A 20,777-nucleotide genomic window follows, 5' to 3' on the forward strand; every position below is an offset into this window, starting at 1 on the left:
ACTTGAGTAATGTACTAAAGAGTTGATTGGTCTTCCTAACAGTTAAGAGATAAATCAAGATAAAGGCTAAATCGGCCGGGCGCGGTGGCTCACGCCTGTAATCCTAGCACTCTGGGAGGCCGAGGCGGGTGGATCGCTCGAGGTCAGGAGTTCGAGACCAGCCTGAGCAAGAGTGAGACCCCGTCTCTACTAAAAATAGAAAGACATTATATGAACAACTAAAAATCTATATAGAAAAAAATTAGCCGGGCATAGTGGCGCATGCCTGTAGTCCCAGCTACACAAGAGGCTGAGGCAGTAGGATCGCTTAAGCCGAGGAGTCTGAGGTTGCTGTGAGCTAAGCTGACGCCACGGCACTCACCCTAGCCTGGGCAACAAAGTGAGACTCTGTCTCAACAAAAAAAAAAAAAAAAAAAAAAAAAGATAAAGGCTAAATCAACCCAATCACAGTATTTATATAAATCACCTACAGAATAAATAAAACACATGACTAGGGATCTCCATACTGAGGGCAGAGACAAGGATTTTTCACTACTTATTACATAGGATTGGTGTGAGGATTTGCTACAATGCTTATTGAAGGCCTAACAGAGTGTTTAACAGAAGTATATAATAAATATATAAATACATTATAATAAATATTTATTTAATTATTAGAAGGGGCATAATCTCACTTTCTAGGAAAATACTTCCTATTATACTGTTTCAAATATGCACAATCTTTTTTTATCTGAATATTATTTTTATTAATACTTTCTTAATAGTATATAATTTGTTTTTATTTCCTCATTGATTCACTTATTATAGTCAAGGATTTTTTTTCAAATATGCACAGTCTCAACAAACAACAGGTTTATGAGCTAAAAAGGTCAGAGTTGTCCGTATTACCACTCTAACCTTTGCTTTCTGCTATAAAAGCTGGGCCTTTTGGTTGAGGGATTAGTTCAAAATATCTCTGAAGGAGGCACCATTTTCAAGGGAGTAACTAAGTTTCCTCAATCTGGTCACTCTGACTGACTAAGACTGTCAACCAGTAAATCAGAGAACCACCAGGGTTAAAATTATCAAAGCACAATGATTCTTCTAAAGAAATTATGTAAGATGACCATAAGCAATTAATGGAATGAAATATTTTGTCAGGCAAAACATGGTTAGCAAGAAAGATATTATATACCTGGGAAAAAAAATCTGCCTTGACAGTGATGGGATAAAGAAAATTCAATGAATGAAAAAATAAAGCCAGCAGAGGTGAAGTTGCTTTCCATGGACTAGGTTTTAGAAAGCTTGCTGAGAAAACTCAGGTAGTGAGCTTCCCAGGAGAAAGAATAAAGTTTCAGAACATTTGGATTTTTTCCCTGGGGAAGACATATACAGAAAGAAGGCAAAGTACTCGTAACAGAAATTTTTTATTTTGAAAAAGATATTGGGACTTATTTATTTTGCAAATGGGGAAAACATAAACAGATACCTTTTTTCTGATTTGCTAGATGATGCAGGGTTTAGGGGTTCCAACGATGTTGCTCTCACTGAAGTCTGTGCAGGAGGAGGATTACTAAATAAGAAATTGCTAATCAATCTCCAGATGGCAAGGAATGGGTAAAGTACTGTCCCCAACAATGTCCAAATGTCTCCGCTGGAAGAGTGTACAATGGATGTAGTTGGTCTTCCTGCCTAGAAATTGAGAAATAAACAAGCCCAGATAAAAATTACATCAGCACAATCACCTCACACCCAAGGTTCTGGATAAACCTTTTATCAGGAAAAGGAGGTCTGATTGATTTTAATTTACTGCAAGAAGATAAAATTACCATCTTTAGCTGCTTTTCATGTGTACATAAAGTTTCTGGGAATTCCTGGAGCTCTGTTTTTTGAGTAATTACAATATACAAAGTACAAAGTAGTTTTTGGTGAAATGAACCAACTATTTTTAAGGAAATTAAACTTTTATCATAAAATTAACTTTGATAAAAGTCTTTCTTGCTGATAAAAAAAACCAAAAAACGAAGGAGTATAAACCTCAGTGAATACAATGACATGAAATCCTGATTATTGGAGTGCTCACTGTTTTAGGTGAGGAGCTCTAGTATAGAGCAGGGAAACTACACTAACCAGGACAGAAGAGACCCAGGCACTTATCTCAGCTCTGGAACTTAAGGTGGGACCCTGGCAATCATTTAAGCTTTCTGAGCCTCTTTTCTTTATCAGAGATGAAAATATTGTTGTGAGGATCAAATGGGATTATCTGTTTGAAAATTAATGTTATATTGTTATTTTCATGTTAAAATAACATCTTTTTTAAAAACTTGGTGAACAGTAGATATTAAGAACAAGTAGATGTTAAGTCTGTGGATTATTAGAAAATCTGCATTTCTGATTTTCCTCTCCTACTGGTCATTTTTTATATACAAAAATAGGTGAGAAGGAAGTTGAAAATTAAACTATGTAGTGCCTCACAAGCAACATTAGCAATACAAATAATATAAAGCACAGGATAATGGAATAATAAATTGATCTAATTTTTGGATAATTTGGATTTTAATTACTCACTGTACACCTCTGCCGTTCCTTTCTGCTAATTATAAAAAATGATAAGTAGAATAGAAAACGGTAAGAATAGAAAAATTATGTATGTATATACATACTGGCAACAGTACCACTGAAGCACTTGGGGCAAGTTCCAAATCCAATAATTTCTTTTTATAATCTTCTTTGGTAAATTCCCTCCTGGGAAACATGGTTGCTAATGAAAAATTACCGTAAGTGTTGCCAACAGTCTGTAACACAACATAAGTTTTTTAAAAGCTTACAATAGTGCCTTTTAAAATTAAGATATTATATTACCAACATGCATCCAAAATAACTCCTTTATTAAAATTGCCTTAATCCTTAAAGTTTATTTAAATGTAAACTCAAAGGCCCCTTATAAAAACTGCACTTCCAAAAGTAGCTGAAAAGCTATCAAATCCTAATAGTTTTTAAAAGTTTCTATAACTCAGAGATGACTACAAAATAGCAAGAATATAGTTCCTAAAAACATATAAATAAATGGAATAAAAATGAGCAATTATGTATGTCCTTTAAGTATGCCTGCAGTTCTTCATTAGAGATTTCACTATCCTTTGGAAAACTTATATTACTGTCTCACAAACACCCATTTAGATTACAGGTACTCCCTATTTTCTGGACTAGACCAGTATTTCCCTCATATATATAACTTCAGGAGCTTTAGCCTCTTCCTTGTCTCAAGGCACAAATGGTCCATAATTAGCCTACACTACACATACAATTCCAGATCCAGGAATTTACACTGGGCAGCACCACAATCATCTTCACAATTTTAAGTCACCTCTACTTATAAAATCTTACACAACTGCATATCTTTCCCTACAAGATTCCAAAGAAATAGCCCAACTCATTTTTTTGTAACTTTTTTTTTTTTAGCCAAAAGTCACACACATACTCCTTACTGTTCTCACTCTAACCTAAGGACATACAAAAATAAAACGTTTGTTCACTGTACTGAGGCAGTTTCACAGATGCAATCAAAGATCTCTCTTTTTACCTTGTTAGGCCCCCTCCATTTACCTGTTGCAGAAGCAGTAAAACTCAGGACAAGGGGACACCTTGTAGGAGGTCCCAAAACAAAAGAACAAAACAGCCTATTTGGAATTAGTTCTGCTATAAAGCTTAGGGGAAGCTTTTCTTTCTTTTTCTTTTTTTTTTTTTTGAGACAGAGTCTTGCTCCATCACCCTGGCTAGAGTGCAGTGATGACATCTTAGCTCACCTCAACCTCAAACTCCTGGGCTCCACAGATCCTCCTGCCTCAGCCTCCCAACTAGCTGGGAATATAAGCACACATCACCACGCCTGGCTAATTTTTAAATTTCTTGTAGAGACAGGGTCTCACTCTTGCTCAGGCTAACCTCAAACTCCTGACCTTAAGCAATCCTCCCACATCAACCTATCAGAGTGCTAGGATTACAGGCGTAAGCCACCGCGCCCAGCCAGGGGAAGCTTTAACATTGTCTAGCCTATCTCACCAGTGCAGGAAGGCAGACAGCTTTTGAGGTGCCCTCCTTTTGGGACCCGTAAGTGAAGGAGAAAAGATTTGGCAGAAAGACCTGAACCAAATCCCCAATTTTAACCTTGAAGCTATACATATATATGAGAAAAATACTGGTACATAATGAGCCTAGAACCCAAAGGACATCGGATGCCCAGAATCCATTTTGAATAAGGAACAAATCAGGAAATAAAAACAAATTGGAAATAACTCATATCTTATTTTCTAAGATATAAAATCTCATATCCCACTTAGATTTTGAGTAAGGCTATATTTTGGATGTAAATTCCTGAAGAAGATACTTGTCAAATAAAGATTACTCCTCTTTTAGTTTGGCCAACAGGTAAATGGTAGGAAAATGGTCAGCCCCTAGGCAACCTGCAGAAAATGGAGAGAGAGGACCAAGAAAAACTACTTCCATTTCCAGCAAGTAGGACAACTCCTTCAGATTAGACCGTTGGGAAACCACTTGTTTTTCACTCCTCCAGTTGAGTATACTAACCAGTGAGAAGGGTTTCCAGAGCCTATTATACAGTATTAGCAAATTCCTACTTCTGCATAACAAGCAGATATGCTGTTCCCTATACACTAATACACAACAGAAGTCCCACAATGTCTCAGAGGTATCTTGTGCCTCCATCTTGGGGGTAAGTCATGATTCACTCACAGTCTTCAGTTCTGCTTTGAAACTTTCCATTCCTACAATTTAATACCTATACATCTCTCTCTACTATGACTCAAGACATAAATTTACCTGTGCAGCAAACTGCCTTGCTTCCTCTAGAGGAGCATCAGAAGGGAACTGATTTGTAAAGGAAGAACCATCAGGAAGACGGAATTGAATTCTTGCAATAGTGCTATGAAAAAAGAAAATTAAAGCAGGCATCTTTACCTCTACACATTCTCAAACAATGAAATTAAAAGTTAGAGAAAATGGAAGTGGAATGTGCAATGGCAATAGATTTTTTCCACAATATCAGATCTTTTATTATTTTTTAACAATAGCTTTATTGACATATTCACATAAAATTAACCTTTTTAAAGTATACAATTCAGTGTTTTTTTTATATATTCAAAGTTGTGCAACCACCACCACTATGTAATTCCAGGACATTTTCATCACCCTAAAAAGGAACTCTGAATCCACTAGCAGTCACTCCCCCCTATTCCTTCTCCCCCAGACCCTGGCAACTACTTAGTCTACCGTCTCTATGGATTTGCCTATTTTGGGCATTTCATATAATGGAATCATACACTATGTGACATTTTGTAACTGGCTTCTTTCATGGAATATTATATTTTCAAGGTTCAACCATGTTGATGCATGTATCAGTTCTTCCTTTTACTGAATAATATTCTACTATATGGGATATAAATTTTCTTTATGCATTCTTTAGTTGATGGACATGTGGATTATTACATTTTGACTATTATGAATACTATTATGAATGGTCACATACAGGTTTTTGTGTGCACAGTGTTTTTTGTTTTCAGTTCTCTTAGATATATACTTAAGAGTAGAACTCCTGTGCAAGGAGTGAATGTGGTGGATGACAGAGTTCCCAAGTCCAGCCTCTATGGTTTGAGCAGCGTTGTTTGTGTGACGTGATTGAGGGTTGTCTTGCAAGAGAATTGGCCTGTCTCTATTGATCAATCTCAGCTGCTTCATTGCAAGCATCCTCATCATTTCGTCCAATTGGTTGCAGTAGACATCTGCTATAATCAACTGACCAGATTTTATCAAGCTGTAGTAGATGATACCTAACAGACACCGTTAGCTTTTTTTGATGAATATTTGGTTTTGGACTGTGTTTTGGCACTTCATCTTTATCCAACCATTGTGCCAAATGCTTGCAATTATCAAAAAGAATCCATTTTTCATCACACATTAACAATATAGTGTAGAAATGGTTCATCTTTATGTCATGACAGCAAAAAGGGGCAAGCTTTCAGACAATTTCTCTTCTGACGCTCGTTTAATTCACGTAGAACCCATCTATCCAGCTTCTTTACCTTGCCTATTTGTTTCAAATGGCCCAATATTGCTGGAATTGTGACGTCAAACCTTGCTAATTCATGCGTAGGTTGAGCTGGATGCGCTTCCACTACAGCTTTTAGCTCATCATTATCCACCTTGGTCTCAGGTCACCCACATGGCTCATTTTCAAGATTAAAATCACCAGAATGGAACTTCTCAAACCATCGACGTCCTGTGCGTTCATTAGCCACATCCTTTCCAAACATTTTGCTGATATTTTGAGCTGTCTGCACAGCTTTGGCTCCATAACAGAACTCATATTCAAAAATACACAAATTTTTGACTTATCTATGATTTCACAAAAATTGCTCCAAAAAAAACTTTGAAAGATAATCACAAGCCAAACTGTGCATTAGAAAGAATGAGGATGTATTAATATCTTCACAATAACAAGTGTCAAAGTGAAATGTCAGAGATACCAACTGTCAAACTTAGTACTTAATGAAATCAGACATTTCATACTTAATAACCTAATATTATTTTTTTTCCTCCTTTTGTTGCTTGTGCTTCTCCAGTCATGTCTCTGAATCCACTGTCTACTCCTAGATCACAAGGACTTATGTCTTTTTTTTTTCCTAAAAATTATACTCTATGTAGTTTTACTTTTAGGTAGATGATCAACTCGGTGTGAATTTTTTACATGGTGTGAGGTAAGGGTCAAAATTCATTCTTTGCCATGTGGATATCCAGTTGTCCAAGCACCATCTGTTGAAAAACTATTCTTTCCCACTGAATGGTCTTGGTACCCTTTTCAAAAATAAATTGATCATAAATGCAAGGGTTTATTTCTGAAGACTCAATTCTATTATGTTGACCCATATGTCCATCCTTATGCCAGTACAACATGGTATTGGTTAGTGTAGCTTTGCAGTAAGTTTGAAAATCAGGAAGTATGAATCTTCCATCATTGTTTTCCAGATTATTTCACTATTCAGGGTGTCTTGCATTTCCATATGAATTTTAAGATTAAAATTTCTGCAAAACAAAGCCAGCTGGAATTTTGAGAGGGGTCATGTTGAATCTATATATCAGTTTGAGGAGTACTGCCATCTTAAAAATATTAAGTCTCCTGATCTATGAATGTAGGGTATCTTTTCATGTATTTTGTATCTTAATTCTTTCAACATTTTGTAGTTTTTAGTGTACAAGTATTACCCTTTTGTTAAATTATTTCATTTTGCATTCATTCATTTATTTTTTGAGATGGAGCTCACTTTGTCACCCAGGCTGGAGTACAGTGGACTGATTATAGCTCACTGCAACCTTGTATTTCATTATTTTTGGAAAATTGTTTTAAAAATTTTTTCTGATTACAAAACTACTATTAATACTTGTTAATTGTCCAATATGAAAATACAGAAAAGCACAGAGAAGAAAATAAATATTAACCATAATCCAACTAGCAAGATGTACTTTTTTTGTTTTCTCAACATATTTTTGTTTTGAGAACCGCCTTTCCCCTGCTACATGCCATTCGTTCTGGCAGGATAATCAGTAACATTTCCCCCACCTCCTTCACCACAGGGTGGGCATGTCACCTCCCACCATAAAGCCCATGCAAGTGGACACTGTGATTGGTCTGGAGGTGGCCACATGTCCCAGGCAAGGCCAATCACAATTCTCCTAAGTGACTGATACAGGCATTGAGCGAAAGGATTAATCTCTTCTCTCTGGGATCATAAACTCAAGATCCTGAGAGTGCCAGGGGCTGGGTGGGCTCTCCTAACATCATTTGGAGAGTTTCTTTGAGAATGAAGCTAAACAGAAGAAACTAAGATTAAAAAGAGAGAAAAAAATCTGTACGATATCCTTTAGATCCCAGAATCTAGCTATGCCTAATCAAATCCACCCTTGGATTTCTGAATTGCAGAGCCAATATATTCCCTCTTTTGCTTAATCCTATCTGATTTGGGATTCTGGCAACTAAAGAATCCTAATATACATGAGATAATCACTATAATCATTTTGATGTATGAGCATTCTGTCTTTAGAAAATAGATTTCTTGGGTCTTCTGTTAAAAGTTATGTATTTAAGGCCGGGCGCGGTGGCTCACGCCTGTAATCCTAGCACTCTGGGAGGCCGAGGTGGGCGGATCGTTTGAGCTCAGGAGTTCGAGACCAGCCTGAGCAAGAGCGAGACCCCCATCTCTACTAAAAATAGAAAGAAATTATATGGACAGCTAAAACTATATATAGAAAAAAAAAATTAGCCGGGCATGGTGGTGCATGCCTGTAGTCCCAGCTACTCGGGAGGCTGAGACAGGAGGATTGCTTGAGCTCAGGAGTTTGAGGTTGCTGTGAGCTAGGCTGATGCCACGGCACTCATTCTAGCCTGGGCAACAGAGTGAGACTCTGTCTCAAAAAAAAAAAAAAAAAAAAAAGTTATGTATTTAGTACATTTATAGTATACACTCACATTCAGTGACAGGTATCACTGGGAACTGCCAAACTGGTCAAAATATGTCTCTCTGGAATTGACTACTTACAACCACAGCACATAAGTTTTGAAAACCAGCCCACGAAGATTCTCCTTAGCCCCTATGTGTACAGAGATGTTTCAGCATGAAATATAGTACCTTTTTTCTCTTGTGTAAGATTCCCTCTTAGCTTCCATTTCCGCCTGTTTGGCCAGCAAGGCAGCTGCTTTGGCAGCCTCTACTTCTTCCTTTGTCTTAGCAAAACGAGCAGCTCTCTCTGCACGGTCCTTTAAAACATCATTAGGTATTTCATTACTTTTCACTGCCAGAATGATTTATTCACATACTTCCAAACATAAGGAACAAATACAAATATGTATGAAATTCTTTATAGCTATATGTGAACTTTATAATTTTGGATTTGATAATATTTATTTTTATCAACTGTCAGAGACCAGAATTATGGTTAAAGAAACAAGGACATGAATTTGCTCACTGGTGTATCTTCAGAGCCTGGAAGAAGGTCTGGAACAAAGTAGATGCTCAATAAATATTGGTTGAATGACCAATGAATAAACGTTATTAAGGTAGGGGTAGTTTTCATATGCATTAAAACTGCTTAATTCTAAAAGCAATTATTGCAAACTAAGCTTTATGATGTGCCTAAATCCTTTGAATACTGCAAAAAAAGAGTTTATGACTAGAAAAGACTACTAGGTAATCAATTCTTAGCTTATTTCCTAGGGAATCTTTGAAAGCTGCCTTTTGACTACTGATAAAATTCATAACATAACAAAGTATGGAAAAAAATCACTTTGGAAAAAACTCTTAATTTTAATCTTAACTATTTTAAGTCAATACATAATTTATAATAAAGGGAAGCTCAGGATTGATACTCTTTTGAGTCACTAAAATATATCTACTATTTTTGTGTGCACTGTGTGGTGGTAATCCAAAGCCATTGTGCATAGAAAAATAATTTCACAAATGCCCTGAGTCAAGCATTAAAAAATAAACTTGGCCAGACAGTGGGTCATGCCTGTAATCCCAGAACTTTGGAAGGCTGAGGCACTGCTCGAGGTCAGGAGTCCAAAACCAGACAGGGCAACATAGCAAGATCCTGTCTCTAAAAAAAAAAAAAAAAAAAAAGTTTGCAAGGTATGGAGCTAAAGCTCCTGTAGTCCCAGCTATTTGGGAGGCTGAGGTGTGGGGATCACGTGAGCTCAGGAGTTTGAGGCTGCAGTGAGCTTTGATTGCATCACTGAACTCCAGCCTGGGTGATAGGACAAGACCCTGTCTCTAAAAAAATTAAATAAATAAATAAAATAAACGTAAGACTTACCAGTGCAATCTGCTGTTTTATACGCTCTCGGGCTGCCCTATCTTCTGCCTTTTCTCTGTTTCTTTCCTCTAACATTCTTTTTGTTAATTCTTCTTCTTGTTTTCTTTTATAATCCAACATTTCTTTTCCAGTTTTTCTCCTCTCAATTTCCTTCTTAATCTCTCTCTGAATTAAAGAAAAAGTTTTATGAGCCAAAAACATAATTTTACAGTCTGCCCTAGCTATTATTTTCAATGTAGGGAAAGCTGGTTGCAGAGTGCAGTTAAAATTATAAACTTCATAAAATGTAAGGGTCTGGAAGAATTTATTAACAACATGGTTAACAGTCAAATGTCTGTAACTTTGTAAATCATTGCCAGTGGTCTGTTAAGAGCATAATGTAGTCAGTGTAATTTGAAAGCAAGCAGAATTAAGTCTTTGGTTTTGAGAGAAAACATGTTACCCTACAGGGACAACGTGGCTGTCATTTATTTGGCTTGAAGGAAATGATAATCATCCTATATTTGAATCCCAAAGAGATGATGCACAGTTAGGTATAACTGGTGAGGAAAATGAATGATGCACTAGAACGCGCAACATGGCAGGAAAAGTTCAGCAGAATTTTTCAAATGTCCACAGATTTCTTTTTCACAAAAAGGAATTAAAAATTTCATCTTTTGCCTCAAGCAAACAATTTTAGCTCAAGTCCCTTTATTCTTAGTGTAAAAGACTCGATGCAGAGGGAAAAAGCATGGACTAATTTATTGCTAGTGATTACAAAAAGAACACACAAAAGTATACACTATGATCCGACAAGAGAAAACAGATCATTCCCTTCACGGTGCTGCAACACTGAACTATAACTAGGAAGCCATCCTAGGTCTGCCAAATTGAATAGAATAATCAAACATTCCCTCACTTAATGGAACAGTAAAACGATGCTAAGTGCATGAACTTTACCTGTTCTTCCTCTTTCCTTTTCTCTTCTCTCCTTTCTTCAAGTTTTTTTGTTAGTCTGTGTTTAATAAAAAAATGCACTGAGACACATCATATTAATGTAAAATACATTTAGATTTGTTTAGCAAAAAAAACTGGGAAAATATAGAAACCAGAAAGAAAAGCTCCTGAAGGCACTAGCAACAATTTATCCGCCTGGCCTCTGGACCTTTCAGAAATTGCTGAGTCGATGGGAGCCCAGCAGAGGCCTACCTCCAGCTCTGAGTGCCTTATTTACCAGTAACTATTGGTTACTTTTTTTCTTCTGATTTATCTGACATTGATTTTAAAATATACAAATAAAATTTGAAATATAAATGACTTATAAATACTCTACCCCTTACACAGAAGTAAATGGCAATACGGCACAAAATTGGTAAAAGAAAGAACAAAAAACTTAAGATCAGCATTTATAAAAACTAGTAATACCAAATTGATTCTCAGTTGTAAGAAGTTTATCAATCAAAAACAAATGGCCAGATGTGGTGGTGTGTGCCTACAGTCCCAGCTACAGAAGGGTGAGGCAAGAGGATCCCTCAGGCCCAGTCCAGCCTGGGCAACACAGCGAGACCTCATCTCAAAAATTGAAATTAAATTAAATTTTTAAAAAGAATGATTCTGAAATTAGACAGTGGTAATAAAATAGTTGTACAACCTTGTGAATATACTAAAACTCACTGAACTGCACAATTAGAATTTCATGGTATTTTTACAAACAAATAATACTTCCTCTGAAAGGGATTTGGGTTACACAGTGTTGGCATTCATTAACACTCGGCTAAACAACTTGTGCCAGCAATCAAGGGAGTGCTCAAAGAATGATGGGGGCATGTCAAGAGCCCAGAAGACACCACATGAAGGGGATTCCACAAGTCAAATTTGGGGCAATTTGTATACCAAAAAGAACAGTAGGAGAAGTGGATTATAACACATTAGAGAAAAAAAAAAAGGATCCATGAAATGTCTTAACTGCTGGATGGGGTTATAAATTAGCCTAACAATTTTGGAAAGTTGGTCATTATCTGTAACCCAGAAATTCCCACTCCTTTATATATATGTTCTCATATATGTGAAGAAATGTGTACATACATTCACTAAGACATGTGTAATATTCTTTATAGCAGCCCTATTCACAATAACCCCAAACTGAAAACAATTCAAATACCTATCAATAGTAGAATGGATAAATGATGATATGTATAATCGATACTATACAGCAATGAAAATGCACCAACTATTGTTACATGCAACAACAAAGATGAGCCTCACAAATACAATGCTGAACAAAGGAGATCAAGCACAAAAAGAATACATGCAGTATAATTCCATTACAAAGTTCACAAACAGGCAAAATTAATCCATGGTGCTAGATCGAGGACAGTGATTATCTTACGGAGAGATGCTATAATCAAGAAGGGGCATTAGGAAAGCTTGTTGGGCACTGGGTAATTTTCTATTTGTTCACCTGAATTCTGGTGTACAATAAGTTCACTGGAAAAAAAGGGAAGGGGAGGGAATAGATGGAAAGTAGAAGGGTTGGAGCAAAGCACTTCTCTACAAAAAACTGCCAGCTAGTAAACATAGAATAGAATTAGAAAAAAAATTACCATTTTTGATTGTGAATGAAGTAACGAATTCTAGCAAAAATCAGTGAATGCCAAAACCACTGGGTGAAAATTTTTGAGGAACAGATATTCACTGTTTCAAAGAATCACTCCACTGATAACTTAATTAGAAAGGGAAAAAAAGTACCTTTATAATAACGGAGATACCCTGCAGATAACCATCCTAGCCAAATGATTAAACTTATCATCACCAACAATGTACACATCTGATATTACCTGTCTCCTGATGTGAGTAATGGGAAGGACAAAACATTACCTCCATAATGTTCTTATCAAAGTTTAACTTGAATCTAATGATGATGGAACAGGGGACTGGATCAAGGGACATTCTAGAAACAATCAGCCTAGACTCTTCAAAAATGTCTAACTCATGAAAAATGCAAGCAAAAATAAGAGAAATGTTTTGGATTCAAAGAAACTAAACTAAATCCAACTGATTGGATCCTGAATCAGAGAAAAAAAGTTATAAGGACATTAGTGTGATAACTGGGGAAACTTGAATATGGACCACATATTAGATAATCTTACTGTATCAATTTAGAATTTCTTGAGTGTGATAATGGTATTGTGCTAATATCTGAAAATATCTTTATTCTTTAATTACATACAATTTGTATACTTTTCTTCTAAGAAAAACAGATGCAATTTTCTTCTAATCTGGCTGAAAAGCTACATGGCATCTAACTTAATAACAAATTGACTGTTTCCTCAATTCTGCATCTGGGTATCTATTTCTTAATGGTCATTTTGCCTGTCTGGGCACCAGGAAAGAGCAGGCAGGGCATGAGTCTGTGGACACAGATTCCACCAATCCTGGCTTAGGCTGAATGAAGCCCTGCTCAGAGCCCACAGAGCCTCAACCAATGTCTTTATTTTCAGGAGATGCATGTTGACGTATTCAGGGGTGAAGCGAAATAATGTCTGCAAATTTCAAATGAATTAGGAAAAAAAGAAAAAGAAAAAAAAAGGTAGTCATTATACTATTATTTCAACTTTGAGGTCTGAAACTTTTCCAAATAAAAAAAATTGGAATTGATGGTACCATATATGATCTTTCCCCGGTAATCCTGCCCATTTTAAGCATGATATAAAAACAAAATAATGCATTGCAACTAAAGATACACTAAAAGATTCATATTCCAGGCTGGACTGTAGTGGTGCAATCACAGCTCGCTATAACCTCAAACTCCTGGGCTCACGTGATCCTCACACCGTAGCCTCCCAAGTAGCTGGGACTACAGGTATGCACCACCATGTCCAGATAATTTTTAAAAATGTTTTGTAGAGATGGGGTCTCACTATTGTTGCTCAGTCTGGTCTTCAACTCCTGGCCTCAAGCAATCCTCCTGCCTCAGCTTCCCAAAGTGTTAGGATTAAAGGCATGAGCCACTGCATAAGATTTTAATTACCACATGACCTAGATTTTTCAAAAGTTGTCTAAACAGTGAAAAGTTACTTCTCAATAAAAACTATTTTGTTACCAAGAGCGTGTCAACATCTCATCCTATTTCAATATTAGTATCCTTTTGTAAAAGGCCCCCCAAACAACATATATTTCATGTAATAGTTCTAATAACATGTGCTTTAAAAAAAATTATATATGTCTATATCTCAAGGACAATTTACAATTATTTGCAGTTAAAGAATCTCAAACAATAGTAGACCCACATTGTCCTGACATGCTAATTATAAAGTAACATTCAATGGAGAAAATTTAACAACTTCATAATAGAACAAAAAAAACCAATCCATAATTCCTAGATATTAGTATAAATATTTTGGTATATGTCCTAAAGTGTCTTTTTTTGGTCTCATTATACCAAATACAACATATAAACAACAGTGTATGTACATATAAAATACAAATTTTTAATTAAAAATGATATATCCTATTTGCAGAACCACAAAGGCAGACACTAGTTAATATTCCCTTACCTGGGAATGGAGGCTATTAAGAAACAGTAACAACAGAAACTCCTCTTTTCCACTCTAACTAAATAAGCACCTATCCTACCCCACAATACTGGGCTACCTGACATGCTTCTTCCCCCCTTTCTCCAAGTCTCCAAACTCTTTTCTAGATTTTTGATTTTCCAAGTCTCCCAAGTCTCCAAGTCTCCAAACCCTTTTCCAGATTTTTGATTTTCACTTCATCCTAGCATAGTGCAAATAAGGGTGCACAGTAGTGGGTTTGGTGTCAGCAAATCAGAAAAAAACAAGAGGATGAGCCCTGGGAAGTTAGGTTTCCTGCTGCTGTTCTTCCGGCCTTACATCATTTCTTCACCACTGTGAATCTATCCTGCTTTTCACCTCAAGGTCCTGGCCCTGCCCTAACTCCTACAAAGAACAATCAGAACCTAGGTTTTGCTGAAAAGAAGCTCAACTTTACTGAGTCATGAATGAACCCAAAGACCCAATATCAGCAATCATTTTGAACTCTGTTTCCCCAAAGCATCGATGTGAACAAGAAAATATTAATATCAAGTCTCTCTAAGGAATTTTAACTTCCACATAACTAACACTAAATGATTTTAAGCCAGGACTGAAAATATTCCTGCTTACCCATTAACTCATATTAACTTTTAAGAATCACAACATAAAAAAATATGATTTGATAATTACTGCATCATTAAAAATAAATACTGAAGTAGAAACTATAAGTCAGAAATGTGTACCTGATTATTAGGCCAACTAATAAAAAATGACATTTAGTTGACACCCACTTATGCAGAAGCCAAGCTCAGTGTGTAGTCATAAAATGAGCTGAAGTTCTTGCCCATCTGGAACTTAATGTTCTTATAGCACAGAAGATAAAAGCAGAAGTGACAGATGGAAACACACATGTACCAAAATACCAGTAAAACAGGAATTCTTAGAATGATTAGACCTAAAGCTGACTGATGACTTCAGAGATACAGAAAAGCTTTACCTCTAGAGTATAATTTTTATGGCTATAAATTAGTCAGGTTGATCAAAAATTTCAACCCAGAATTCTTAAACTTCATTTGTGTAATTTTAGCTTTTATTCAAATTAATGAAATAACTGAAAACCACTGTCTTTTTAAACAAAATGCTATTTGTAAAAATAAGAGCAAACCTTTCCACTTGGACAGTGAGGTCCTCTGCAGGTCTCTGATTTGAACATCCACTAGGCTCCTGAGAGGAAGTGGCATGGCCTGAACTTTCTCCTCCTTAATTATTAAATAAAAAGAAAGAATACCATATTTAATGTAATTTTTTAAAGGCATAAAACTTCTAGATTATAACATCTATTAAATAATCTTGTTTCTTAAACATTACATATATTTCCCCGAACAATGGAGTAGGAGATAAGAAATGAGCTATTACTAATCCTGAAGTTTGGATCTGGATAAAATAGCATACAAACAGAAATAAGGCAGTTACCCAAGTGAATATCACACCAAGGTAGAGGTCAGAAGCAAAACATAAAATACCAATCCGGCAGGAGGCATGCCTGGCTATGGGTAGGTTTCACTCTAGAGTAGCGCTGTCCCATATTTATGCTGTCCAATACAGTAGCCACTAGCCACATGTAGTACCTAAACACTTAAAATAAGGCTACTTTGAGTGAGGGGCTACATTTTTTTTTTTTTTTTTTGAGAAAGGGTCTTGCTCTGTCGCCCAAGCTGGAGTGTAGCGGTGTGATCATAGCTCACTGCAACTTCTAACTCCTGAGCCCAAGCGATCCTCTTGCCTCAGCCTCCTGAGTAGCTGGGACTATAGGCACGTGCCATGCCTGGCTAACTTTATTTTTGTAGACAGGGTCTTACTAGGTTGCCCAGGCTGGTTTCAAACTCCTGGCTTAAGTGATACTCCTGCCTCAGCCTCCCAAAGGGCTGGGATTACAGGTACGCGCCACCGTGCCCAGCCAGTGAGGGACTAAACTTTTTTTTAAAAAAAAGGGGAGGGGGTGTGAGAAGGGGGGTTCAATTTCCTTTTTTTTTTTTTTTTTTTTGAGATAGAGTCTCACTCTGTCACCCTGGGTAGAGTGCAGTGGCGTCATTGTAGCTCACTGCAACCTCTAAGTCTTGGGCTAAAGCGATTCTCCTGACTCAGCCTCCCAAGTAGCTGGGACTACAGGCACGTGCCACCACACCCAGCTAATTTTTCTATTTTTATTAGAGACAGGGTCTGACTCTTGCTCAGGCTGGTCTTGAACTCCCAACCTCAAGCAATTCTCCTGCCTCGGCCTCCCAGAGTGCTAGGATTACAGGCTTGAGCCACTGTGCCAGGCCCGAGGGACTAAATTTTTAATTGTAATTGATTTTAATTAAAGTAGCCACATGTGGCTGTGGCTATAATATTGAACAGTGAGCTCTAGAGTCCTGGTTTAATCCTGCGTATGGTTCCTAGACTTACATTGGTCCAACGGATCTGCTTAGGTTGACCAAAGTGATTCCTCAGAGAGTCTCTTTATATCTATACTAGTATTCTTTTAAGGATTTCTTGAAGGATAGAAACTTGCCCTGGCCTGTTCTAGGGGACAGTTATGGCCCAGTACTTCCTTGTAGAACCTCTATCATTTCTTTCCTTGCCACTTGCCACCAACCTGATTCTCCTTTATAGTTATAATCTCTGGAGAAACAGGAACTATGGAGCCACAAAGCCTGCGTCCAAGTCTTTTTCTGTCATTTCAGTAAGTTACTTAAACTCTCTGTGCCTCATCTGTATAACGGGGATAGTAACCTCATAGGGTTATTACGAGAAATATGTGATAATACAAGTAAAATGCTTAGAACTTTACCTAGACAGGCACATAGTGCTTTAGTTACTACAGCAGTAGTAAAAATAATTAGCATGGCTAAGTAGAGCTGATGGTACACATCTCTTCCTACCTCTGCATTCAGTGGCATTACCTGGGTAGCTTGAAATCAGCCATAGTGGGACTAGTTAAACCTTGGAAATTAGCCAAATACTACAGACAGGGCCCTTCAGCTTCCATGGAGCCTCTGTTAAACATTTATCAGCACACCACTGAATACAACCCTTGAATAAGTGATAACCACTAGCAGTCAGTATGCGTTTAGTAGGAAATTAACCACCTTTTCTTTAGTAAATAAGATGAATGCCAAGAACATAATAAACGTTGATATCAGCAACAAATGTAACAAAACTTTCGTAGATAACTTGTGGACAAGCTGGGGGAGAAAAGTGCTAGATAACAGTATAGATAAGTGGATCTAAGACCCGTAATCAAAGAGAAATGGATAGGTGTCATACAGAGGAATATTTCTAATGGTATGCCACAGAGTTCTCTGTCTTTGGCATTTTATAAACGACTTGAAGATGCAGAATGTACATTTGTAACTTTATGGGTGACCTGAAACTGGATGAAATCACTTATTAGCACTCACATTTAACTGCTAATTCCTAAATGAAAGTTCTAGATTGGAAAAAAAAAAACCTAAATAAGCTAAAACAACTGATAAAATGCAAACATAATGAAAATTTATTAGGGAAATTTCTGCCTTTAGTTTTAAAAAGTCAACTGGATTATCAGGCATAATATATCTCCTGATAGAAATATGTATTATCACCTATAAAGTAGTCTTGTCAATAAAAAATAAAAAATGAACCTGAATCTGACAAGCCTACAGCTTTACCAATTTAGAGGAAATAAAGGGGACAAAGGAACACTTACCTAATACCATAGGGATGTAGCAAAATTCACACCATAGGAAACTATAGGAAAAACTATCGGTGAGAGTGGGAATCTATTAAATTTAAAAACTCATCAACCAATAGAATATATTGGACTCTCAGGCAAACTAAAAACTAAAATAGTGTCATATAAATATTGCCCAGATAATTGATGATAAAAATGAATCACCATTAAACATTCTAGCTTTAAAAATGGGTAATGGTATTATGTTTTCTTCCCCAAAGTTCTTATATTTTAGATACTGACATTTCAAAAGATGCAATCATACAATGCCTGAGATTTGCTTCAAAATAATATGGAAGGGGTAGTGATGTAGGGATGCAGATAACAAAAAGTAGGCAAATATTGAGAATTATTGAAGCTGCATGATGGGTACACTGGGCTCACTATTCTGTTCTACTTTCGAATGTGCTTACAAATTTCCATAATAAAATTTTTGTGAAAGGCAACTACTTATCTTAAAAGAATTCTTTGTTTTATTTTAGAGACATGTATCAAAATATGAATAAAATGATGTTAATATCTGAGATTTGTTCTAAATAGTAAGTGGCAAGAAGAACAGGAGTGGAGGGCACAGATGAAAACAACAGTGAGTGGCCTTGAAGATCGGCAATGGATTCATGGGACTTCTTATACTATTTTCTCTACTTTTGTATTTGTTTGAAATTTTCCAAAATGAATAGTACTTTTAAAAGCTATAAAAAAACTGATTAGAGCTCCTACTCATCTCAGGTAATACAGAACTTACAGTTTGAGTCTAACCAGGTTAAATGCTTAATAAAACAAAAACATCAACAGTCCTTGCAGGACTATAATGGAATCCAAAGTGTCTACAATAATGTGCAAGATATAATCCAATTTTTTGGACATATGAACAAACAGGAAAATATGATGCATTCTCAAGGGAAAAGGAAATCAACAGAAGCTAACTCTAAAATGAGCTTGATTTTAATACTGAAATTATCAAAGACTTTAAAGCAGCCATTGTAACTCAATGAGGTAAAGGGAAATATGCTTGAAATGAATCCTAGAACTAAAAAATGTATTACCTGATTTCATCTAAAATAAAAAATTCACTGACGGGTTTAACAGCATATACACATGATAAAAAGAGTCAGTGAACTTGTAGATCAACAGAATTATCCAATCCAAAGAAGAAAAAAAGACTGAAAAAATGAACCTCTGGGACAATATTATGAAGCCTAATATACATGTAATTAGTTCCAGCAGGATAAATATACCAAAACTTCCCAAATCTGGTTAAGTTACATATTTACAGATTCAAGAAGCTCAGCAAACCTCAAACATGATAAATACAAAGAAAAACACATCTAGGTATATCAACGTCAAATTACTGAAAAGCAAAGAAAGAGAAAATCTTGAATGCAGCCAGAGAAAAACAACACATTCCACACAGGGGGAAACAATTCGAATTTATGGAGACTTCTCATCAGAAAACTATGGAGACCAGAAGACAGTGGAACAACACCTTTAGACTGTTGTAAAAAACAAAAAACAAACAAATAAAAAAAATCCTGTAAACTCAAAATTTTATATCTAGCAAAAATCCTTCCAGAATGAATATAAAACAAAGATATTTTCAGATAAAACAAAACTACAGGCTGGGCGCGGTGGCTCACGCCTGTGTCCTAGCACTCTGGGAGGCCAAGGCGGGAGGATTGCTCGAGGTCAGGAGCTCGAGACCAGCCTGAGCAAGAGTGAGACCCTGTCTCTACTAAAAATAGAAAGAAATGATGTGGACAGCTAAAAATATATATATAGAGAGAAAAAATTAGCCGGGCATGGTGGCACATGCCTGTAGTCCCTGCTACTCGGGAGGCTGAGGCAGTAGGATCACTTGAGCCCAGGAGTTTGAGGTTGCTGTGAGCTAGGCAGACTCTGTCTCAAAATAAATAAATAAATAAATAAACAAACAAACAAAACTACAGCCTTATTACAATAAGAAAATGCTAAAGGGATATTTTCAGGCTAAAGTGAAATTACACCAGAGGGAAACACACATCTTCAAAAAGGAATGACGAACTTTGGAAATGGTTAATATTCAGGTAAATATAAAAGGTAATTTTTCTGTTGTAGATCTAAATGAACTACATCCTTAATAGAGATCCCCAGTTCTGTATGCATCCAGAATTTGAATGATCTGTGGACTTAAAATTTCAAAATGAGAATGATAGCTATTCTTCTAATATTTAAAACTTGTCATGTATAACTCCATAAAGCAAGCATTAAAGTTAATACGAAGATATAGAGCATCAAATTTCAGTTCAATATTAGGAAGAGTCTTTCTAAAAACCAGAGCTATTCAACTAAATAGGCTTCCTACCAAGGTAACGAACTTCCTATTATTGAATGTATTCAAATACAGGCTTAATGATTATCTGTTTGGGATGCTGCAGTAGGATCACCTTTTAGGATATTAACATTCTGAATTCTTATCTACCCCTTTGTTGCCTAATAAAAAGTTGTATTACACCAAACAATTCTGACCACAATCCCAAACATACAGTATAAAATTTCTCTTTTGTCTTTTCTGTCAACCCCTTTTCAGTCATACCTCTCATTTCTGCAAGCTCTATTTCATAATTATCTAATTAAAAAAAAAAGATACTAGT

The 20,777-nt window shown here is 36.3% G+C and overlaps 1 protein-coding gene across 1 annotated transcript in view; it reads right to left on the reverse strand.

Annotated features, from left to right (window-relative positions):
- Window positions 1–20,777, reverse strand: part of UBXN4 (UBX domain protein 4) — a 37,596-nt gene that overhangs the window by 3,441 nt on the left and 13,378 nt on the right. Inside the window, exons 6-12 of the mRNA XM_069473203.1 lie at window positions 15,559–15,652; window positions 10,801–10,855; window positions 9,862–10,026; window positions 8,679–8,806; window positions 4,819–4,921; window positions 2,643–2,774; window positions 1,469–1,671 (exon numbers count right to left, since the gene is read on the reverse strand). Of these exons, the coding sequence (XP_069329304.1) occupies window positions 1,469–1,671; window positions 2,643–2,774; window positions 4,819–4,921; window positions 8,679–8,806; window positions 9,862–10,026; window positions 10,801–10,855; window positions 15,559–15,652 (880 nt within the window). The remainder of the gene's footprint in view (window positions 1–1,468; window positions 1,672–2,642; window positions 2,775–4,818; window positions 4,922–8,678; window positions 8,807–9,861; window positions 10,027–10,800; window positions 10,856–15,558; window positions 15,653–20,777) is intronic.

The sequence above is a fragment of the Eulemur rufifrons genome, chromosome 1 (genome assembly GCF_041146395.1).
Source record: "Eulemur rufifrons isolate Redbay chromosome 1, OSU_ERuf_1, whole genome shotgun sequence".
In the NCBI taxonomy this organism is placed as follows: domain Eukaryota; kingdom Metazoa; phylum Chordata; class Mammalia; order Primates; family Lemuridae; genus Eulemur; species Eulemur rufifrons.